This window comes from Mercurialis annua, linkage group LG7 (genome assembly GCF_937616625.2).
Source record: "Mercurialis annua linkage group LG7, ddMerAnnu1.2, whole genome shotgun sequence".
Taxonomy (NCBI): Eukaryota; Viridiplantae; Streptophyta; class Magnoliopsida; order Malpighiales; family Euphorbiaceae; genus Mercurialis; species Mercurialis annua.
The window spans coordinates 7,962,913-7,987,173 of NC_065576.1; the positions used below are offsets into that span (position 1 = coordinate 7,962,913).

Below are 24,261 nucleotides of genomic sequence, written 5' to 3' on the forward strand. Positions count from 1 at the left end.
ACCTAACAACCCATGCCTCCCGCAGGGATATTCTACCACGTCAGCATAACTGATTTCTGGGACCACTGGGCTCACAGCTTGCCAGCAAGGCAGGTTTGTCCTTAAACCCTAACTATAAATAGAGGGTTTAAGGACAAACCCTAGGTAATTTTCTTTTTCTCTACTCTAAGCACTCTCTTTTCTCTTCTTCTTCTTCCTTTACCTCAAAATCTTACTTGAGCGTCGGAGTGAACGTCCGGTGACCCCCACCGGAGTTCTTTCTGACCTCTGTCTGCTTGTGGTGTGCAGGTCGTTACAGCTCGGATTTAGTTTGGTGATTCATCAATAATATACTTTTTTTATATATATAAAATTATTTAAATTGTTTTTAAATACTCTAATTATTTATAAATTAGATAAAATTATTTTATTTATATTAAAACAACTATAATTTAATTATTATTTTTAAATAAATCATAAATTTATCAAAAAACAAAATTTAAATAAATTTAAACTAAATATTGGCTTTTTATATAAAAATACTTATTAATATTTTTATTAAATATTATATAAAATAATATATTTATAGTTTAATAAATAAAAATAAAAATTATGCCCTTTACGGTCATTTCACATATAAACTGCAACAGCTAATCAAATCTCAACAAACACGTATGGTCTATCAGCTACCAGCCAACATCTAGCAGCTATCAGCAACAGCTATCAGTTATAAGAAGCAGCTAAACCAAACAGGCCCTTAATTAGTCTCAAAGCTTGTTCCAAAAGCAAAGAGCACGGCTACTCGACTAGAAGAAGAAAAATTGAAGGGTTGATTTTTATAACATCTAAACAGAAAGAAAAAAAATCAATGGATGTCGAGAAATTATCAAAAATAAAATAAAATAAAAGCTTGCAACTTGTATATGAAGATACAGAAAGAGATACTGTTATGATGGATACTCCATGGATGTCATGAAAGTGTTTCAGATTAACAATTTTTTTTTTAACAAAGAAATCTTTAACAATTAAAAAATAATAAATCAACTAAGTAATGTATCTAACATATATGTTATCTCATAAAGTAGTATTATTAATAGTCATGAAATACAAAATCATATAATAAAATAACACTCCACGTTATATGTACACTAATATTGTTATATATAGGGGTCTAACGCCACGTTTTGGACACCTCTCTCTCCTTCCCCGTTCTCAATCTCAGTAAACACAGCATTTCTCTGTATATTTTAATGTCTTGCAGCGGTGCAGCACCGGCCGAATCCAACGTCCCTCTGTTAAAACATTCAAGTTCTGTAGAAGAAGATGAACACAACAATAAAATTTCAAGAAAGGTTTGGATAGAATCAAAGAAATTATGGCAGATTGCTGGTCCTGCCATCTGCGGTCGACTCGCATCGTTTTCAATGGTAGCCATAACTCAAGCTTTTGCCGGTCATCTCGGAGATCTTGAACTTGCTGCCTTCTCCATCGTCAATAATGTTATCGTGGGCTTTGATTTGGGCCTCCTGGTATTTATATTTTCTTTAATTTCAGCAATATTTAGAGGCAAATCAATTCAAAATCAGTTTTAATCATAACTGGGGAGGGAAACGCTTGTGCGGAAAATTAAACGCACAACCTGGCAGTTTGATGTACAGCGCTTATACTATTTGAACTATATGTGCTGATATATTTTTCTATGTATTATGATCAGTTGGGGATGGCGAGCGCACTGGAAACGATATGCGGGCAAGCATTCGGAGCGAAAAAATACTACTTGTTAGGAACATATTTGCAACGATCGTGGATAGTATTATTCTTGTGCTGCATTTTATTTCTGCCCATGTATATTTTCGCCACTCCGGTGTTAAAGCTTTTAGGACAATCGAACGAGGTCGCGGAGCTATCGGGTGTTGTTGCTTTGTATACGATACCGCTTCACTTCTGCTTCGCATTTCAGTTTCCATTGCAGAGATTCTTGCAGTGCCAGCTGAAGAATGCGGTGATCGTATGGGTTTCTTTAGCAGCTTTAGCGGCGCATGTGGTTGTGAGTTGGCTGTTTGTTTACGAACTTCAGCTGGGTGTGATCGGAACCGCCATGACTTTGAATTTTTCGTGGTGGGTTCTTGTTTTCGGGCAATTTGGTTACGTCGTGTACGGTGGTTGTCCTCTTACGTGGAGTGGTTTCTCCATGGAAGCTTTTTCTGGTCTTTGGGATTTCGCCAAACTCTCTGCTTCTTCTGGTGTTATGCTCTGGTAATTACGGATTCCATTCTATACTTTATTACTGAAGATTTTTAGGCTTAACCCAATAAAATTTCCCAATATTTTTGTTTATTTGATCCTTATATAAAGTTGTGTTACATTTTTATTTAATGGTCTTTTTATACGTCGTAATTGTGAGTATGTCGCCGTTAAATGATTAACAATGAAAAAAGGTTTCTACACTTTAAATTATTAGTTTATTTGGTCACTTTTTTGACAAACATTATTCAATCGGTCCATTTTACCAAATTATTGAATTGTGCGTATTTCACGTTAAGTATAATACATGCTCCTTTTATGAAAAAAGCCTGAAAGTTTCAAATAAATTAGGTTCAGGACCTAAATAAAGACTGGTTTGAAAGAAAAAAAAAACTAAATAAATAAAATTTTGAAACATAGATATCCGGTCTCTAAAAAAACTGAGTTTTGGCCAAAGTTGTGTGTATAGTTTTTTTTGTTTTTTTAGAGAGGTTATTCCGGTCTCTAGAATTTTGTAGCATGTAATCAAATAAATTCAATTAATTTGATCAAACAAGATCAAATAAACATTAAAAAAACATAAAATCAGATCAAGTAGATTAGGATTAAGATAAAATAATGAAATAAATTGAATCTATTTGACTTGAGATATGACACTTGATCGACTTTGCTTGTTTTAATTTAGGTTGTGAAGATTGTGATATCTTGATTAATTTAAGGTTTTTTTTTTTTGAGAAATAGTATTTGGTTTTTTTAACGATATGGTGTTTAACCTTATATATTATTAATATTTTATGATCTGACAATTAATTCATATTTTTTATTTTTGGGTGCTGATAAAAGCGTGGAGAGCTGGTATTATAAACTACTAATATTAATGACAGGAAATTTGAAGAATGCAGAGATTGCTGTTGATGCCATGTCTATATGGTATGAAATTAAAGACATACTATAATTAATTGCATTTTCTATTTAAGATTCAAATACATTCAGAGTTAGGTTTCACTTAAAAGATGCCTGTCGTATTGTTTGTTCATACTTCAATGTCTTGGGTCCAATCTACTAATTAATTTACTAATTCTATATTCATTTAGTGGTACACAATACAATCACGTGTTGTTCATAATTGGTCGGTGTACCAATTTGGCAAAAAATAAAAGTTGATTACTGATATTGTCAGGTTTTAAATTTCGTGTTGTAATTGCAAATTATATTAATATTAGTGATTAAATTTATGATTAATCCAATTAAAAATTCTCATTTAAAAGCAGCAACTTTGATTAGAAATAAGAACTTTTAAAATCTGTTGTTTGACTGTATTGTGGGACACCTAAAATAAAATTAATTAGGATAAATTGATACTTCAACTGTTCTCAATTTAGTCTATGTTTTGGGATAAAATTGATCGACCAACTGTTTGTCTATATATTGGGACCCCTAAAGTAAAAACTTATTTGTTTATTTTTGCATGAAGTAAGGAGGGAGAGAGTCGATTTTTTGCACCGAGTGTAGGGGTGAGCAAAAACCGAGTCGAACCAAAAAACCGAGTCAAACCGAACCGAAAAACACCAAACCGAAAAATAAGTGGTTAAAACGGTTTGATTTGGTTTAGGATTTATAAAATTTCCGGTTTTCGGTTTCGGTTTGGTTTTAACGTTCGGTCACCGAACCGAACCGAAAAAACCGAAATATATTGAAAGGTTATTTTCGTCATTTTCATATAACACTATATATACTCCTTTAATCCCAAACCCTAATTTCATTACCCAGCCGCCTCTTCTCTCATCTCACCCTCACCAAAACTCATTCCCTCATCCTCCTTTTCCCCTCTCTAATTTTCTTTTTATCCTAAATCAAGCCTAAACATTTATATTTCATTAATGTCGCCGGCTGCTCTCTCATGGGTTTTATATACCAGTGTATACCAGTGAAGACCAAGCCGTGTATACCAGTGAAGATCGAATGATGATGATAGGGTGGAGACCGGTCGTTCCATATATCGCCGGCAGAGATGAAGGTTGTCGTTGTCTTCTGATCGGTCGTTGATTTCTTGGAAGTTATTGAAAGTTGGCCACATATATAAGATGATTTCTTATTAATTTAGTTTATATTTTTAAATTTGTAACTGTTAATACTGATTAATTCGACCAAATTGTTTTGTTGATTGCACATATTCTCTAGTCAACACTGATTAATGAATTTCTTGTAGTGGAAAATGCTGTAATTGTTAACACTGATTAATTCGACCAAATTGTTTTGAATTTATGGTTAAATTTGTGGTGTTAATTTAGATTTTTTTTTCTGCTTTAGATTTTTATTTTTAGAACTTTGATGTGCTTTTAAAATTTCGGTTTGATGACTCGGTTCGGTCGGTTAAAACCGAAATTTCGGTGTACCGAACCGAAAAAACCGGTCACCGAAGTAGGTGGTTTGGTTTTCATTAATTAGGAGTGGTTTGGTTCGGTTTTGGCAAATCTCACTCCGCACCGAACCGAACCGAACCGTGCACACCCCTAACCGAGTGTATCAAATTAAAATCAATTTTTTTTCAACCTTTTAATGTTGTGGACATGTACTAATGAGAGGGGTAATATGTTTATTGATATGGCAGCATGATCATTAATACCTGGGAAATTATGATTCCTTTCGGATTCTTTGCAGCAACCGGGTACCTCTCGATCTCTCTACTTTAATTTGGCATTTAACTTTTCAGTAATTTAGTACTTCTCCCGTTTTGTTTAATTTGTCCACCAAGCTAAAATCCGTTTAATTTTGTTCGTCACTTTTTCATTTTCACATATATTAAAGAATACATCAGTTGATAAATTATTTGTAAAATTGAATATATGGTCATTTATTCGGAAGAGGTAAATTCATTCTGAAATTCTTAAAAGACAAATAATTGTATTTGACTAGATGGAATAGTAAAAAAAATAAAGGGAGTAGTTTTTTTAAAATTAATGCAGGCAACTATTACAACAGAACATGAGATGCTCAAAATATTAAATTTGTATATCTGTGTGGGATGGATGGAATGTATACTATTATTTATTAGATTAGATTTTAAAACTGTTGATGTTGATCTTTTAAAGATCATAAAGAGTACAATTATTTTCTAACACTTTTCTCTCTTATATTGCTAGTTTACTTAGTCATAATCTTTTTATGAGAATTTATAAAAGTATAAAAAAATAACTTAAAAGTATATGAACTATGATGAAAATATTTAATTCACTCAAAAGATTAATTAAATTGTAATTATTATGATAAATTATTTTTTGATCATATATAACTTATAAATATTGAATAAATATGTAATATAAAAAAGGCCAAATGACTAATAAAAGGCCAAATATTTCATGAAAGACTCTGCAAAATATGTTTTAAAAAGGTTAATTAAACACAAAATCATGACATCTACACGTAGTTTTATTTTAATCACGACTTTTAAAATTGGCATTTATATGACCTTTCATTTTCTTTCAAATCTATCACCAAAGTAAAATTCGGTGTATTTTGTATGATTAAAAATTCATAATCCTACATACTCTAACCAAAAGATAATAAGATTTAGTGTCGATTTATAATTTGGGTCTTTAATTAATTGTTTATTGAGAACATAGTCAACAAAAATACATTGAAATGATGAATTTAAAAAAAAATGAAAGGTCGTGCTTTTAAATGCCACCTTTTAAAAGTCGTGATTAAAATGAAACTACATGCAAAGTTCATGATTTTTTTATACAATTAACCCTTTTAAAAATAATAAATTATCGAGCCTCTGTAAGGTCATTCATGCCAATTTAATTACTAATTTGAATGAAATTTAATTTTTTATTTGATGTATCTATACTATATATGAAAGCATGGATGGAGAAAGGACATACACATTTACGTTATATCGTTTTTATTTTATAAAGTACACTTATTATTTCAATTTTAATTTAATTATCTAAAATTCTAATTAAGGTAAACTACTTCAAATAAACTACCATTTTAATTATTATTTGATTTTTTTGTTCATATTCTTTAAATAAGAGAAACTATTTCTAATTAACTACTATATTTATTATTTGATATTTTCTATTTAAATATAATTTATAATCATGAAGATAATTATTATTAAACGTAAATATGAGTACCCATATCCATAATAAATATAATTATCATGATTTGACGAGTCACACTATCACATGTGAAACATGTAAAGCGATATTATTATATAGAAATAAATTAACCATACAGAATATTATTTTTGAAGTAAGTTTGTATTATTTTAAACTTAGGATAAATAAATAATAATTAATTACGTCTAATAGACAAAATAGGTAAAAAAGACAAGGTAACCGAATAATTCCCGCCATTTACATTTGAATAGAAATATACAATGTTATCAAAACCGGACCGGACCGGCCAGTCCGACCGGGTTAACCGGCAACCGGACTCCTGTCCGGTCCGGTTAGATACAAAAGTCAACTTTTTCAAAAACCGGTCAAAAACCAGATTGAACCGGAAAATTCGGTTTTTGATCAAAACCGGCCAAACCCGGTTTTCAGAAAAGTTAGACTAAAAGGTCTCTCTTTTGTCCAGAGAATATTTTTGTGATCTCTTTTTACACATGTCTACATCTCATGTGTTTATTTTTTCTCTCCCTTACATACATTTTACTTTTTACATATTACTCCCTCCGTCCCAATAGAGTTGTTCATTTTGCCTTTATCACACAACTTAAGAAATGCAATTATTGTTTATAGCTTTTGTAAAAAAATTCTTAGTTTGCTTGTCATACCCCTATTTAATATAGGGTCCACTTACAATTTACTGTCATTAGTGGATTTTAAATAGGGATAATATAGGAAAATTGAATGTAAAAGTTGGTTACTTTTTGAAAATGGACAAGAGTTTTGGGACAAAAAAATTCTCAAAGTGGACAACTCTATTGGGACGGAGGGAATACATTTTCTTTTTTCACTCATATACACACTTTCTCTCTCTTACACACTTTTTTCTCTCTCATAATAACTCACATTTTTTCTTTAATATACAACAATCTTTTTTTTTCTCTAACACAAGTTAGTTATTCTACATATTTTTAAATATTAATTATTATTATTATATTTCACATAATAAAATTTATTAAAATTAATCTTTATTTGTCATATATAATTATTATTCAACATACTTTTAAACATTAATTAATTATAATTATATTTTAATTTTTACATACAAAAATCTAAAAAATGGTATTATATAAATATTTTATCATATATTTTTTTATAATATTACATATTTTTATTTTAAAAAGTTTTTATTTATAAAAATTAAAAAATCCGATCCAACCCGGTTGAACCGGTCGAACCATAAACCTCCGACGAACCCGGTTTCCGTTCCGGTCCGGTTTTAAAAACATTGGAAATAGATACTAGTTTCTATCATTGAATGATGCAGGATTAGGGTTGCAAATGAACTCGGAGCTGGAAATGGAAAACAAGCGAAATTTGCGGCAATAGTCTCAGTCACAACATCAGCTATAATAGGAATTTTCTTCTGGCTATTGATCTTGTTATTCGATGAGAAATTGGCCTTGATGTTCACTTCAAGTGAACCTGTTCTTAAAGCATTCTATCAGCTTTCAGTTCTTTTGGCATTCACTGTTTTGCTCAACAGTGTTCAGCCAATTCTCTCTGGTACGTGTTTGTTTATTTATTTATTTCAGCCCGTGATCAATTAAGTAGTCATTATAAATAGTTGGAGAAATAAGTTTAATCAATTTTCGATACTGTAGGGGTGGCCGTGGGATCTGGATGGCAAAATCTCGTCGCATATGTAAACGTAGGTTGCTATTATTTGATTGGGGTTCCACTCGGAATTCTATTGGGTTGGTGGTTCCATCTTGGAGTTGTGGTACGTGTTTTATCCATTTCTCAATTTTTCTTTCCGGTGTTTTTATAATCAAACCCCGGTTAGCGGAAAATAATATGATGAGCATTATAATTAGTCGTTAATAGAGTATAATTTGAACCTTAACATAAAGATTCAAAAACCAAATATATGGGATTTCACCATCATATGCAAAAACTATTTGATTGAATTTTGAATTTAGTCTGTATTGAAACGATTGTACAATTAAATATAAGTATGTCTCTTATGGATATATTGGACCAATTACAGGGAATTTGGGTTGGAATGATATTTGGTGGAACAGCAATACAAACCTTGATATTAGTTATTATTACCATTCGGTGCGACTGGGACAAAGAGGTAACTATATAGTTCATTTTTACTTTTATTTGGCTTAGTTATATTTTAATTTTTAATTTTGAATAAAATTATTTTATAAAGTTTATTTGGTAAAGAAATGATTAATTTTATGAAATATAAAAAATTTGCAATGAATTTTTAAACAAATTTTATATGGGATTTGCAGGCGGAAAAGGCGAGCATGCATGTAACGAAATGGTCAGGTTAAGCGAGGGTTTTTGTTCATCTTAATTGGTTTACCGGGCTGAGTCGGTGGTTCATACCGGTGTTTTACTTTTGAGAAATTTTCAAAGATGTGATCTTCAGCTTTTGTTTTTACAATAATACAATTGAAAAAAAATTATTAGCTTATAAAGATAGTACTTATAGTAAAGTCAACCTTCTTTTTATTATTTATAGGAATATTGTCTATAACTTATTTGTAAAAATATTACTTTAAAAGTCAAGCTAAACCAATAGTTGTGTTAAATTTAAGTCAAATGGAACATGTACAAAAAAGAATGTGATGTAGATAAATTTAAAAAGTTTAGACTTTTTTTTTGTTTTGTTCTTTTTTTTTCTTTGAGGAATCAGAGAAAAAAAATTCACAACATAAAATTAGATATTACAACTACGTTGATGTAGGTAGAGCTATGAAATCTATCATAAATAAATTCAATTTCATGTTATAATCTCTATTTAGCTAACGAGCGAGCTAACCCATCGTTGGTTTTATGAATATTACGAAAAAGTTATATGCAAATTTATACACCAATTTTAACCTAATTTTCAATTACAACATAAACTTTTAAACTTGGCAATATCAGTAATGAACTTTGAATTTTTGGCAAATCGATACACCGATTATTTTCCGGGGCAATTTTGCTAAGTTGAAACCGGAAAGAACACGTATAGCGACACAATTAATTTCAATATTTGCCACTTAATTTGGCACGTTTGCAAATGAAATCACGAACTTTAGCGTAATTTGCAATTGCAACACTAATTTTAAAATTTGGCAAAAACAAGTATCAACTTTTACTTTTTGGCAAATTGAAACACCGTTTATTTTCCAACTTCTCAGCCTACGTGGCAATCCCGACTTCTAACTCAGCAAAATTGCTCGAAATATAATTGGTGTATCGATTTTCCAAAAGTGCAAAGTTCATTACCGACATTGTCGAGTTTAAAAATTTATATTGTAATTATAAATTAGGTTAAAATTAGTGTAATTTGCATTTAATCCTATTACTAAAATTACTCTTCAAGTCGATTAGCTAATAATGTGCCATCTGCAATTAATTGTCTAGAGTTTTCTTCTTTTGGGATTACAAGCTTGGAAATGGTAAAAACTTCTCTTTTAGGTAACGATCCCCAGGCTAAGGGGGTTTCATTGAGAGAGAGATTTCCTACATTTGTTTCGGCTTATAATGGGGTTCCTATTTTGTTGATACACAGGTAGATAGTACTAGTAATTTTCAAATGGAGTATTAAATGAATATATTTGTTGTGGTAATAGAGAAAAATTATTTCACGTAACCGTTGCGCCATGTTATTCGTGCAACAAGTTAATGATGCGTTAACCATGTGAAAAAAGTGATAATAAAAAAATTAAATGATAATTAAAAAAAATTCTATCGCAAATGCTCATTGACTTGTTATAAATATGACGTGGCACAAACAATGTCTGGGATAAACACTCGTTAATAAAATAATCAATAATTATACCACTTGTCATGTTTTCAATTGATAGTTCAAAATTCAAGATGAACTAGTTGACAAAAGAATGTCTAGTAATTTTGACAACCAAAAAATTTATCTAACTATTCACACCTCAAACACTCCAACTTTTACTAACAATACTTCTCATCCATTATTCTATCCAAATCTTAAAGAAGAAAACATAACCGAGTTACCGTAGCTTAAAACTCGGTCCGTAAACCGAGCCGACTCATTTCTTCCCATGGTAAGAAACAATCTTCCATCTTCTCTATCCCCTTGTTTTCCAATCCCAACTTTTTCTTTCATTTCACTAATCAAACACCATAATCCCTCAACCAATGCTTTCTTCCTTGTAGACAAGGCTAAAACCTTGTCTTTACAATCTTCTAATCTTTTCAAAACACATACTAACTCGACCGAGTCAGCAAAACTCAAACAACTCAGTCTTTGGTTAAACTCGTCAACTCGTACCGCGATTTCGTTTATTGACGACAAGTAATCTTCACCCACCAAACTTATGATCTGGTCCACTAATTCATTGTCTTTCAAATGCAAAGAACCTGGTCTTCTGCTCGTTTCTTCCATTAAATTTGATAAAGAATCAAGTTCTTTGAGTAGATCGGAGTTTGTTAGTGCTGAAACTTTCTCTTCTTCTTTATCTTTCTCCGATGTGCTTGAAGTTGAACAAAGAATAAAACCCAATGTTCTTGATGTTGATAACAGATTTTCAAGGTATCTTCCATACCTGCAAATTCCCAAATTATTCGAGATTTAACACCTATGTAGCACGGACACGGATACAGAAAAAATAGACATTCAGACATAGATTCGCTATTGGGTGTTATTTTAAGGTTTCCAATGTTAAAAATAGAGTTTTGTGTCCGAAATGACAAGTATAACAGACATGTTTTCGAAGACGTTGATCGAATGAAATGTCTGTACTTCTCAGTTTAACATCAGATTTATCAAAAGAAACTCAAATTAAGCTCCAATTAAGTGAAAAAACTAGATTATCTGGATCATTTCAAGGTCATACTAAAATTAGATGCGATTAAGAATGAAAAAGAGTACCATCTAACCCATGAAGATAACTCCCATGTTAATGGAGTAATATTGTCTCTAAAACTTGAAAGCTTGAGGTAATTTCTTCCACCAGTACAAGGATACACAGAGAGCTGATCCTGAAGAATAAAACTCCCATGCTTTATAATATGATGAACAATTATGAGGCACTTGATAGCTACTGACGAGTCATGAGTCGATTGAAGGCGGTCCATAAGCGCTTCGATGGCGGCGGCAGCGGTGGCGCGTGAGCTATGGCCGTAAGAGAGAATAGTATCGATGTGCTTTGAATTTGGTGGGGTGAAAGGGTCATGGGTGGTTGCTCTGAGGAGGGATAATTTGAGAGAAAAAGTTTTGGGTTTAGAAATAATGGCGGCTTTGCTTTGAGAAGCTTTGTCTTTGATTAATCCGATTATGTCTCTCAGTCTCAGATTTGCTGCGTGTTTCATCAGGAAATTTGTATAATTTCTGATGAATGAACATAAAAGAGAGAGATTAGTGGGTTTGATTATGATTTGCTTAATTAGTTTTTTTCTTTTTCTTTTCTGTTTGGTGATGAGAAAATATAGAGATTAGGAAAATGAAACTATTTTTCTCAAAAAAAAAAGGAAAATGAAACTATTAAAGGAAAAGTAGCTCATTATATCTTATGTCTAACAATGGGTGTCATCATGATCAAGGGGTTTATACTTTATATTTTATGGTATTTTCCTTTTCTTGAAAATTTAATAAATTAGTTTTCTTTTATTGTTCTTTATCAAATCTTAATTTCCGTTTATCAATATTGAAAAAATTTAATTTTATATTTTCTCTGTCTTGTTTAAGAAGTGATTAATATTTTTTACACATAAATTAATAAAATAATAAATATTAAGGGGCATTCGGTTTAAGGTTGAGAATCAGAATCGGAATGGAAATGGAAATCAGAAGGAATGAGAATGGAAATGGAAAAGATTGTTTTCATATATTGTTTGTTTCAATAAAATTACTGTAACAACGGGAATGGACAGAAATTTACAAAAAAAATATATTTATTATTTATTTTCTTTTAAGTAAAACTTATTTATTTAGAAAAATTAGAACTTTGTTTATTTTTATTATTTATTTTTAAAAACAAATAATTTTATTTTTTCATTATTTTTTTATTTTTTTCAAATTGATTTTTGAAAAATAATTTTTATATTTTTAAAATAAAAATTTAAAAAACAAATTTAGTAATTATACATTATTTATTTATTATTAAAATATTTAGTTGAATTTTGATTCTCATGGGAATGAAAAGTTTCTTCTCATGAGTGATTCCCATTGAAGGGATAATTATATTTCTATTTCCTTGTAAATTTTGACAAACAAAAACAAACAATGTCTTTTTGACAAATAAAATATGTCTTTTTTTAAACGGTACTATAATATTTTTTAAATTATTCAATAATTGATTTTTCTATTAGGTGTCTATTTTTGCAAATTCAGATCGTGTAAGATTACACAAGCAATAAAATTCTCTCAATTCAATTTTAAAATAAATTAATATTCATATTTGAATTTGAATTTGAATTTAAAATTTCTAATCAAATATTAATAATTTTTTATTGATCTAAATTCTCAATTATAATCACGACAGAGGAAGTGGAAAGTATGGGAGTGTTAATGTCCCTCCAAATTTTAAATTGTTAAAATTAGCACCAACATTTTAATATTTTACAATTTATCCCCTTTTTTAAAAAAATTTAAGATTGTCTACTTTATATATTGTATATTACAATTTAATCTTTTTTATATTGAAATCCTAACTCCATCACTGATTATAATATATCGATATCGAGCATGTGATCATTAGAATAAAACAAGAAAAGATAAAAAAAAATGGTTGGTGATCATCTCTTCTCCTTCAAGAATCAAGATTTTAGCCATGGTAGAAGCAATCGTAATATCATATATTTAAATAATGGAAATCAAAACAAATTAATGATTTTAATTTATCTCTCAAAATATTTGTAACTTTTTCGCGGAACTGTTCTAACCCGTTGTTTAATTTTTTTATGAATCAATCATGGTTCGTCTTTTCAAGTAACATATACAAAAGTAAATCCCTTGCCTCTAATTACAAACGGTCGAATGGACTGTGGAAAAAAATCAAAAGGCACATAAAAGAAAAAAAATATTAGATAATTAAACTAATCACATAATCGTCTAATTGAAATTGTAGTTTTGTGAGATCGCACAAAAAAAATTTAATTTAAATCTCCACAAAATTATTACATTGGGTTCAAATTCAAGTTGCACTGAATTATTATAATCTTTTTCAAATTCAATATTAAAAATATCAAAAAAAAATATATTCAAAAGTTAATATCTTTTTATGCTTAAAATCAAAGCATGCTAAAAAAAGTTAGTTTATATTATGGAACCGGATGGAATTGAATTAACCATTCGGTTTAATTATTCGATTTAGTTCAGTCTTTGTATATTAGATACACACGATTATATTTATATATTTATATAAGAATTATTATTTTAAAATAAATAAATTGCTCTCTTCTACTAATGATATATAAATTATAAATTATTTTTATTAAAATTATGAAATTAAATATTTCTTTGAACGTTGAAAAAATGAAAAATAAAAGAAACTATTAGTATATATCTCCCTTATGTATAAAAAGAATTAAATAAAAGTCTATCCTTTCCAAGTGGTCTCTGTTGCGACAAAGGATCAACCAAGCTGCCGTGGGTCCATTTAAAATTGATATTGTGGGGTAAAGTCGCCACTTTTATTGAACGCAACTGGATTGAGGTGTCATTCTTTATTTTTAGTTTTTTACTAGTATATTGGATAAAGAAATGAGTTGAATTTGAAATATTTAAATATAAATTATAATGTGTAAGTATTAATAGACTTTATTTATAAGACAACTTGAATTTTCAAACACAAATGCATAAATATAATCGAATATTAAGATGTATCAACTTCAGATAAATTGCAAAACTAGTGTCATTGTCGGAACTCTGGTTTCTAGTGAGAAAAACCTAAGCTTAGAGATAGAAAGCTTACTTTGGTGGTTTTTTGCAATGTGGGAATGTGGCCGGAAATCATCTTCTTCCTATCCGGTCCTGTTTATTTTTTCTGTTTTTTCAATAAATTGCTCTTTTATGAAATTTTGTGTTTTTTGATCTTTTTCTTGCGATTCTATCTACCGTTTTAGTGTAATATTAGTTGCGGTGTGTTTATTTATGTTGATGGTATTGTTTTACGGATTCGATCAAGATCTCATCGTTTTGGGAGATAATCTGTTTCGATCTTGATGAATTCTGTTTATGCAGGTTTCTTGATTAATTTAAGTTTTTTTATGATGATTTCAGCTTGTTTGTGGCACATTTCTGTTATTTTGGCAATTTTTTCAATGATTTAAACTTTTGGTATGTATTTTTTTGAAAAATCAAGTTTGTATTAGACTCTAGTGCAGTTATTTTTTTTCATCTTTTATAGGTTTGTAAGGCAGATATGCGAGTTGTTTAAGATTGTAGCATAGCCCACTTTTTTTGTCAGATTTATAGATTCACCTTGCTTCTTACAGTGTAATTGTTTTTGTTTTAGAGTTAATACTTAATACTATGATCTTTATGTTAATTTCAAAAATAAATAAAATTCAGATAATTTATTCAAGTCATATCTCACTTAAAATCATGCTAAAAAAAAATTCCATAAAGCAATATCAATTTGAATAATAATACCGAAAAAAACGTTGCCTTCTTTCTCTTTCAATCTAAGGGAGGAAAAGGTAAAGGTTTTTGATATCCTCTAGTCAAAAATTGAGATAATCGCACAAAAATAAATAAAATAAAGAAATATTTAGATTGGCTCAATTAATCATGACATTCTTAGGCAGAGCTAATCATTTTAAAACAAATCACTAGAAATATAACTGAATTAACAAATAAAATTATATCAATACTATCATCTAAAAATATATTTTAAAATAATTGATTCGATATACGAATGATGTGACATATTGAATTTATTTATTTATTTTTGATAAAAATACTACAAATGATTTTTTCAATAGAATCATATGTTAATACATAATAATATTTTAGGATATTGGAAAATAAATTTTAGTATTTAAACTTTAGGATTAATTTCTTATAAAATCACCACCTTTACACGTTTTTTTATTTTAATCACGTCCTTTAAAAAGTATCAAATAAAATCACCATCTTTCATTCTTTTGTAAATCTATCATCGATGAGTAAAATTTGATGTTTTTTTTCCTCCCAAATAAATATTTTTAATCAGACTAATGCCCTATTAACACACAAAATACATTTCTCTTACTCTTTTATTGTGGATTCCGGTTGTCGAGTAAATAAAGATACACCGAATTTTTACATTCTTGATAGATTTGCAAAAAATGAAAGGTGATGATTTTATTTTACACTTTTTAAAGGACGTGATTAAAATGAAAAAACATATAAAGCTAGTGATTTTATATGCAATTAACCCTAAATTTTATAGCAATTTCATTTCATTTTTCAAAATATTACCAAAACAAATTCCAAATTTTTTATTTTTGGATTTTGTAGCATAAATCTGTTTTTCAACCATTTTTTGCATACGTGGAAGACCGGAATGCCACGTCAGATACATGTATTGGCGGATTAAATCTTAATATTTCGATTTCACTATATAGTCTAAAAATAATTAAATTAATTAAAATTAATTTTTTATTTATCTTTTCAATTTTCTTCTTTTAACTTTCTAAATATAGAAATAGTTTATGAATTATTAGTTTTTTATTTATGAATCTTGCATTGAAATTCCTTTAATTCGATTTTTGTCGAAATTAAATTGAAACGTTTTATCATTAAAATCAATAAAAAAATTAAATTATAATGCTAAATAAAATTAAATTAGAATTATCATTATTCCTATTATTTAATTTTGATGGACTATGGTCGTAGAGAAAAAAACGTAAAACATATTATGGTCGCCGCACTGACACTACTAACATGACTCAAAAATATCGTGAAAATGAAATTAGTTTATTTTCAAGGAAATAATTTTTTAATAATCTAATTCAATTAATGGATTAGATTTATTGTACATTTATTTTTCATAAAATTAATTTAATTTAATTGAAAAAATGAAAAAAAAAAGTTAAATTATTTTTTATTATTTTATTATTACATATTTATATATAATTTTTAATAAACTCGTTTGATGGAATAAGACTACAAAATATCACATGATCACTTTATACCAAATGTTCACATTACTAGTTTATAAGAAAACCAACTTAACAACTCTCTATATAAGGCAAGTCAACCTATTACTATCGCAAGTCAAGTTTTATTACCTCTTTTATATACTTTGATAGGGCAAATTGCTATTTGGCGCCCAAATTATAGACCAAGTTTCAATTTTAATTTTATTAGTTAAGTTGAGTTGTCAACTTTATCCTTCATCAATTCAATCATCTAAATTATATTTTTTTAGTCATTATTAACAATCACTTAATCAAATACAAAAATTAATTACAAATTTAGCTTTTTAAAATTTATTTATAATCTCAATAAGCAATTGGTATATTTATAACATATAAATAAGACTATTTAAATATCTAAATAATCTATTTAAGGGCATAAAATTAAGTTAATTAAAGTTAACTAATTTAACTTTTATTTATTAGTTTCCGCACAAATGCAATTTGGCCTATTTTTGTGGCACGGAGGGAGTGTTTTTCTATATTATGTTGAGACAAATACTGACTTAAGTTTTGGAGTGGATTTCAGACCAAGAGTCTGAAATCCTATCTGACCTTATTTGTCTTATAAGACACAACTCGAAATTCACCTAAATATAAAATTTTTCATGAAGCGATCCGAAAAGAGAAGATGACCTTGGACCGGATCCACCATTTACCGCCATTTGTGGGAAATGACTGATTTTTCTAAAAAATAAATTTGATGTTCGGATTCGTTTTCATATCTATATTTTTTTGAAAGTTTTCAACAAGCGACAAGAGGTTAGTAGGTTTAGTCAAGTAGTTTTTTTTAAGTGAATCGGCCTATGGTAACATGATGTAGGAGATGCGCCTAACGATTTGCCTTAATTTGAGAAGTAAATTAAAAAGTCTCTACTAGCATATATATCCATGTATATTTTAAATACTAGATTCTAGGGATGGCAACGGGAAGGAGATTCCCTGTTTTCCGTGGGGACCCGGCCCTAATGGGGCGGAAATCCCCACCAATTACCCCCATGGGTACGGGGATGGGCAAAAATCATTCCCCAACCACGGAGACGGGGACGGAGAGTATAGTCCTCACCCCATGGGGATCCCCATCCCCACCAATTACCCCCATGGGTACGGGGATGGGCGAAAATCATTCCCCAACCACGGGGACGGGGAGTATAGTCCCCATCCCCGTCTCCATGGGGACCCGATTTATATTTATGCATATTTATATTATATTATAAGTTTTAGTATGTTATTTATAATTTTAAATAATTTAACTTAATTTTTTATTAGTTTCTATTTAGTTATAAATATATAATATTATAAAAGATAATATTATTTTCTATAATTAATTTTTTTTAAATATTTTATGAAAATAATAAAATTATTTATAAATTATATTTAATTGTACGGGGAACGGAAATCCCCATGGGGATGGGGACGGGGATGATTTTATCCCCATTAATTAAATGGGGATGGAGATGGGGATTTCCCATAGACGTGGAGATGGGGATGGGGATGGCTTCCCCGTCCCCACCCCGCCCCATTGCCATCCCTACTAAATTCATATATAGAAGTACAAATGTCATTTCATATGAAACTAATAATACATTCGATTGTATCATGTTATTCATCTATATTTTTACATTAGTTTACATAGAATTTTGTATGGATATAGATAACGCCCCTGATGTGCGAAACATTATAATATCCATTGGATAGAACATCTTATGTAATTCTTGTTTTTGAATTATATTTTAATGATAGTCATTTTGAGCGTTACAAATATATTTAATGTTATATCATAAATTCTATGTTATACATATCTATATATTATATAATTGAGAGGACCAACGGAGCTCTCTCATTGATTCTCACAAATAGAGCATTTTTACAGTCTCCAATTTTTTTAAATAACTTATTTTTATTTTTATTTATATAAAACATCTACTCCTAATACTATACAAACTCTCACCAAACTACTACTATTGTTCGTATTGTAATTTAACTTAACTAAAAACACTGAAACATATATATAATCATTGCCAAAATTTTCAACTTCAATCAGTAAACCATGTAATGAAGTTAAAATGGATCACAATCCACAAATACATTATTAGCATATTATAATTACTGCATGATATTCTTTGACTACCAAATACAAAAGTAAAGATAAATTATACATGTATTTAGATAAAAAGTTTTGTTTTAATACATCTTGAAGCTTTACATGCCAAAAAATGTTAAGATTTAAATTTAAATTAAAAATTAAAAATTTGACAATTTTTTAATATTCTAAATTTAAATTAAAAATTAAAAATTTGACAATTTTTTAATATTCTAAATAAATTAAATATTAAATAAATTATTTATAAAACTAAAAATTTGACAATTTTTTAATATTCTTAATAAATTAAATATTAAATAAATGTTTTTGATTTATTCCTATATTCTCTGCCATTTTTCCAGCACAGCTCTTATGTTCTACGATTTTTTATACTTTTATTTTGCTTAAATGGATAGTTACATACACTAGCTTTGATAGAATGGTCTTTCTACATAACTATACCTCCATTAATTGGTAGAGAATAACCTTACCCATTTGTTTTAGCTTTATTAGTTTCTCAGTTCTAGGAATAGAGCATTAGTTTCTTTAGTTCTTACAGAAAATGTTTAGACTATTTTCACAGAAACGGGAATAGGAATGTCCACTATTTGAATAATTGAATTAATCAATTAAATCAAATTAATGTTTTGATTTGCTTCGGTTTTTTATTAATTCAGTTTGATTATAGTTAATAATTTTCAAATACAATTATTAATTTATCATGTTCGATTAATTTGGAAAATATATATGATATTGTTTTCATGTATTTTCTTTAAAAAATAAGATATTTTTTTTAAAAAATTACACAACTTCGATGTGATTTTTTCTTTTAATTAACATCAATATAATTTTTTTGAAAATTAGTATTAATATGAATTTTGGGTATTTGGGTGATAAACGATCATTCCAAATAATTCTTTCGGTTTGGTTATACCTTGATTATATAATATTGCAATTTATGGTTATGGTTGTTAAAACAAAATTGACGATCGTACTTTCAATTTGGTTAGTAAATTAGTTCTCACTTTGTGTATATTTTATTGGCAAAATGAACTTATCTACTCACAATTATAGTCTTTTTACCGAATATATCATGATCTTTGAAGTTTGCCAATTTGATATGTCATTTAGTCAATCTTTACCAAATATATCCAAGACTCATTTGGATTTTACCAAATATACTCAAATATATTCAAGTCTTTGGTATATTGGCAAAAATTGAATAGATGACGGATCAAACTGGCAAACTTTAAAAATTATGGTATATTTGGCAAAAAAATTATAGTTGTGGGGAGATACTTTTATTTTGCCTTTTCTATTTTGTCAAATTATAAAATCGACATATTTTTTTATTGGAAAAATAATGATGTGGCTACCGACCAATGTATATTATAATGTTTATGTCGGTATTTTTCACCGAAAGATAGTTTGGTATTTTGAGACGGCTAAAAAACCATTCTCATGAATTTCTAATTTAGATAATTTAAAACAACGATTATTAATAAATAATTACTAATATATATTATATATGAATCTGATAATTTAAATATGGTGGACTCTACATTTTTGTTAATGTCTATATATTTATTTAAAATTAAGTTGGGTTATTTTAATAATTAAATTTCAATTTATATTATTCATTTATGAGAAATATACAAAGAAAATAACAACAATAATTTTTGTCACCAGCAAAAAATAATAATTTTATAAATATAAATCAAATTAAAAGTATTTAGTAAAAATTATTAAATATTAAAAAAATTAATTTCTTTAAAAGTTAAGTGTTAAATTGAGTTATCAAACACTTAACTTTAGAGTTGAAGATGTTTGATAACTCAATTCAACTTTAGAAAATCAAATAAAATATTAGAAAATCAATACGATGCAATGCTAGAATATAAAAAATCTAAAGATAATGCTCTATCGAATATTATAATTATCGATATTTTTTCGTAATAAAAGTAGTACAAAGATTTTGTAATCTAAACCACTCTTATAAAAGAAGAAATAAATATGCTACCTTTGTCTGTGTAGGTATTAAACACATGTTTTATAATATAAAAAAATAAGTCTCACAAAAAAAATTAATTTTATTAATAGTTTTAAGATAACCATATCACACAAGCATATTCGAGGAAGATAAAATATGAAAAGTTATGCTATCTGGTTCATATTTTATCATTATAAGTAATTGGATGCAAATTTTCGAGAAAACATAAAAACAATTATGGGAAAGAAAAAGATTAAATTCCGACACAAAAAATATATAAAATATAAAATGCATCAAATACCAATACTTTAAAAACTTTATTGTTAGAATATTGATAGATTTTTTATTTTAGTAGTTTCACAATTAGGATTTTTTAAATATTTTTTTTGTATTAATTGTTTTAAAAAAAATCATACTTAGGTTAAGTATTAACTTGATTCCGCGCAAATGCGCGGGATTACGACTAGTTTTTTAATAAACCCCGTGAATTGCTAATGATAATTTCTAGTCTCAAGTATTAATTTGAAAACACTATCAATTATGTTTTATTTAAATTATACTACTTTTTTTATCCTAAGTAATTATTTTTTTATAATTGATAGTGTTTTCAAATTAATTATCAAATAAAACATATAAGACAAATAAGGAGTAATACTTTTTTTTATCCTAAGTAATTATTTTTCTACATAACAATTAAGGAACGACTTGAAACCAAATTTAGACTACATAGTGTAAAAGCGCGATCTACAATGTTTTAAAACATTAAAATTTAATATGCCAATAAATGTATCTTATGTGGCATTCTGATAGTTGATATGACACTCGATATGTGAGATAGAAAAATTTCCTTCTCTGGTTTGCTCTATGGTGATAAAAAGGATGTATTGCTATCACCTTCTTTCAACCAAAGAGCCTTTGTCCTTTGTCTCTATAACATTTCCTCACTCTTCAGTATCTCATTGAGCTGCTGCTGATTGCTTGCCTCTATAATATTTCCTCACTCTTTAGTATCTCATTGAGCTGATGTTGACTGCTTGCGCTAGTAGCGGAGTATTTTTATAATTTTTTTTGTGACAATATAATTTTCATTCATATAAAACAATTAATATCTAAATATAATAATTGAATGTAAAAATAAGGAGGCAAAAGATTTGCCTAACTCTGCAATTTTAATAATAACATTTTGTATTAAAGAAAATTCTAACCTAGACTAGACATATATCATTCTCCCCTGTATTATACTACAATTGAAGATAGAACGAATTTGTTTAACAGAGCACAGAAAATCAAATTGGAGGCCTGGCACAAGTAGACGGTTCATCAACTCCTTCATTTTTCATATTCATACAATTTAACGGCATCTGATTCTTAACAGAAGCCAACAGGTTTCTACCGTTAACTGAATCTCCCTCACTGTCAACCTTCCAAGATTTAACAGAACCCCCTCTTGATACAAACGGTGACATTTTCAAGAACCGCCACCGCTCCGACCGGCCAAGCTGCTTACCTCTACTACTGCTACTACCGTCACCGCCGCTACTACTCTGGTTTCCTCTCTTTGAACTTCCTTCCGTCGCTAAAATCGCGTTAAAACTCATAGCGCGTTTCAGCTTCGCACTTGCAATTATTTGATTCCGCAACTCCGCCGGCAATCTCAACGTATAGCTTTCAAAATCAATCTCCGATCCGGTCTGGACTAGCGAGTGACCTGTCGAATGCGACCTCGGAAACTTCCCGGAAATTCCAGGTCTCGGTGGCTGAACATCAATCGCCACTTCATTCGACGACGACGACGTCGTTTGTTGTAGCGTTGCAGTTATTTTTGTGAGGTTCGCTCGGCAGACGGGACAAGTGACGTGGCAAGTTAGCCATTCATCAATACATTGATGATGAAAAACATGACTACATTTCGGCAGCAAACGCAGCGTTTCATCGTCTTCAAATTCGCTCAAGCAAATCGCGCATTCCAGCGTCTCTCGTCCGATCCTAACGTCTTTTACATCAGAGTAGAGAAAAACAAGGAATTTCTCGATCATTTCAGGTTCAATTCCACCATTCCGGCGTGATCTATCTGTATCGGAAGTGATTCTGGCTTCATTCTCCGAGCAGTGGCGGATGAATATACCGAAAACTCAGATGAAGAAGAAACCACAGATTAAAACGACAATCACAATAGCTGCCGTCGGGTCAAAATTAGAGTAGAGTCTGTCGTCTTGAGGTCTGTTGTTTAGCTGTGCGGTTACTAAAGAGGACTGCACCAGCAAGAAGAGGAGTACGTGGAACCGTGTGATTCCACAGTGGATGATCGGACGGACGAGATTAAGTGAAGACACTGTCATATTAATTTTAAATATTTCTTTGAAAATCATATACTAGTAAGAGGTAAAAAAAGAAATTCTAATTATATAATTATTAGGTAAATGGGAATAGCGTGGGCGGGAAGAAAAGCAGAGATCGTTAGCGATGACGCCAACTGAAAGTTTTCAGTCACACGTGGCATGTTGAACAACGATGAAAGAATTTTGATGCGTGGATGGATGGCTGCTACGAAAAGAAGCGTTAATCATAAGGTCAATATTTTAATCCAACAAAAAGGATGGCTACAGTATATCGAATTAATATGATTTCCTATACTTTTTTGGTCAAAATCATGGATTTAAATCGCGGTAACGGCCGCAGTCGCGGTCGCGGCTTTACATAACGGTAACGGATTGGTAACGGCTGTAACGTTGCGTAACGGTCTACCGGAGTGCAATTTTTTTAAAAAAAATTGTAAAGTACGTAAAATTAATAGATTTTGAAAGAATTAAAATGACATTTAATTATACAAATATCTAATAAAAAGAACTGTAAAAGAAAATACACATCTTATTCATTATTTAATATCATGTATTTTTTTTGAAGACTTAAAACTTATATAAGTGTAGTACACACATATATAGCTCATTAGCATATTCATTATTTAAAGTATTTAAATTATTTAGTTATTCCATTATAAATAGATAGTTATAAAATATAAATGTCTAGGATTAATTATTAAATATAAAAAATAAAAGTAAGCTCTAAAAGATTAAATAAAAGTCTATAAAAATACAACATATAAAAAATACAAAATTGAAATTTAAGCATAAAATATTTTTTTAAGATATTAATTTAATAATATAAAAGATATAATTTATGTAATTTATTTATATTTAGTGAGATGTTATGATTTTGGTCTTATATTTAAAATTTCAGTTCATTAAAATTAGTCATTTGGGCTTGTTTAAGAAAATAGATTAGTGATTGGGTACTAGGCCCACTTAAGTGGTCACAAAACCTAAACCTAAAAGAAGAGGAGTTGCATCGCTGCAACTTAAGAAACTTCAGGAGAAAACATTTGACAGAAAGGCGGGCTGCTCCTCTTATCTCTGCTTCTTCTCTTCTTTTTTCTGTTTTAAATTTATTTCATACCGTTACCTTTAGGTAACGGTGAGAAAACGGCCGTTACCTTGAAGTAACGGAGATAACGGCCGTTACCTTACAAAATATATATAACCGTTCAAAATCGGTCCTAACGGTAACGGCAGGGCCAAAAACCTATAAATAACGGCCGTTACGTTACGTAACGGCCGTTATTTAAATCCATGGTAAAAATTCAATGTGTCTTCATAAACAAGCATTCATCCTCCCTCGATTAT

At 29.3% G+C, this 24,261-nt stretch overlaps 3 protein-coding genes across 3 annotated transcripts; 1 reads left to right on the plus strand and 2 right to left on the minus strand.

Moving 5' to 3' along the window:
* The first annotated feature begins 1,151 nt into the window (after positions 1-1,151).
* LOC126654937 (protein DETOXIFICATION 27-like) lies at positions 1,152-8,857 on the plus strand. The gene is made up of 8 exons (XM_050348940.1): positions 1,152-1,508; positions 1,694-2,235; positions 3,067-3,153; positions 4,835-4,891; positions 7,672-7,910; positions 8,009-8,127; positions 8,395-8,484; positions 8,651-8,857. The coding sequence occupies exons 1-8, from the start codon at positions 1,230-1,232 to the stop codon at positions 8,690-8,692; spliced, it is 1,455 nt and encodes a 484-aa protein (XP_050204897.1). The 5' UTR covers positions 1,152-1,229; the 3' UTR covers positions 8,693-8,857.
* A 1,309-nt stretch (positions 8,858-10,166) lies between these two features.
* On the minus strand, positions 10,167-11,832 carry LOC126654484 (putative clathrin assembly protein At4g40080). Its single transcript, XM_050348352.1, has 2 exons — positions 11,257-11,832; positions 10,167-10,930 (listed from the first exon to the last, which is right to left on the minus strand). Exons 1-2 carry the CDS (start codon positions 11,694-11,696, stop codon positions 10,342-10,344), a joined length of 1,029 nt encoding a protein of 342 aa, XP_050204309.1. The 5' UTR covers positions 11,697-11,832; the 3' UTR covers positions 10,167-10,341.
* Positions 11,833-21,683: 9,851 nt separating this feature from the next.
* Positions 21,684-22,943, minus strand: LOC126654945 (E3 ubiquitin-protein ligase ATL31). The gene is given in 1 exon segment (XM_050348946.2): positions 21,684-22,943. A coding segment is annotated over 1 exon segment (1,053 nt). The 5' UTR covers positions 22,921-22,943; the 3' UTR covers positions 21,684-21,867.
* Positions 22,944-24,261: the final 1,318 nt, after the last annotated feature.

Bases quoted from the DNA above. Each gene is read 5' to 3' on its own strand.
- LOC126654484 (XM_050348352.1), bottom strand. From the start codon at position 11,696: ATGAAACACGCAGCAAATCTGAGACTGAGAGACATAATCGGATTAATC. The intron at 10,931-11,256 runs GTACTCTTTTTC...GGGAATTTGCAG, and splicing joins TTATCTTCATGGGTTAGATG to GTATGGAAGATACCTTGAAA.
- LOC126654937 (XM_050348940.1), top strand. From the start codon at position 1,230: ATGTCTTGCAGCGGTGCAGCACCGGCCGAATCCAACGTCCCTCTGTTA. The intron at 4,892-7,671 runs GTACCTCTCGAT...TGAATGATGCAG, and splicing joins GGATTCTTTGCAGCAACCGG to GATTAGGGTTGCAAATGAAC. The intron at 8,128-8,394 runs GTACGTGTTTTA...GACCAATTACAG, and splicing joins GGTTCCATCTTGGAGTTGTG to GGAATTTGGGTTGGAATGAT.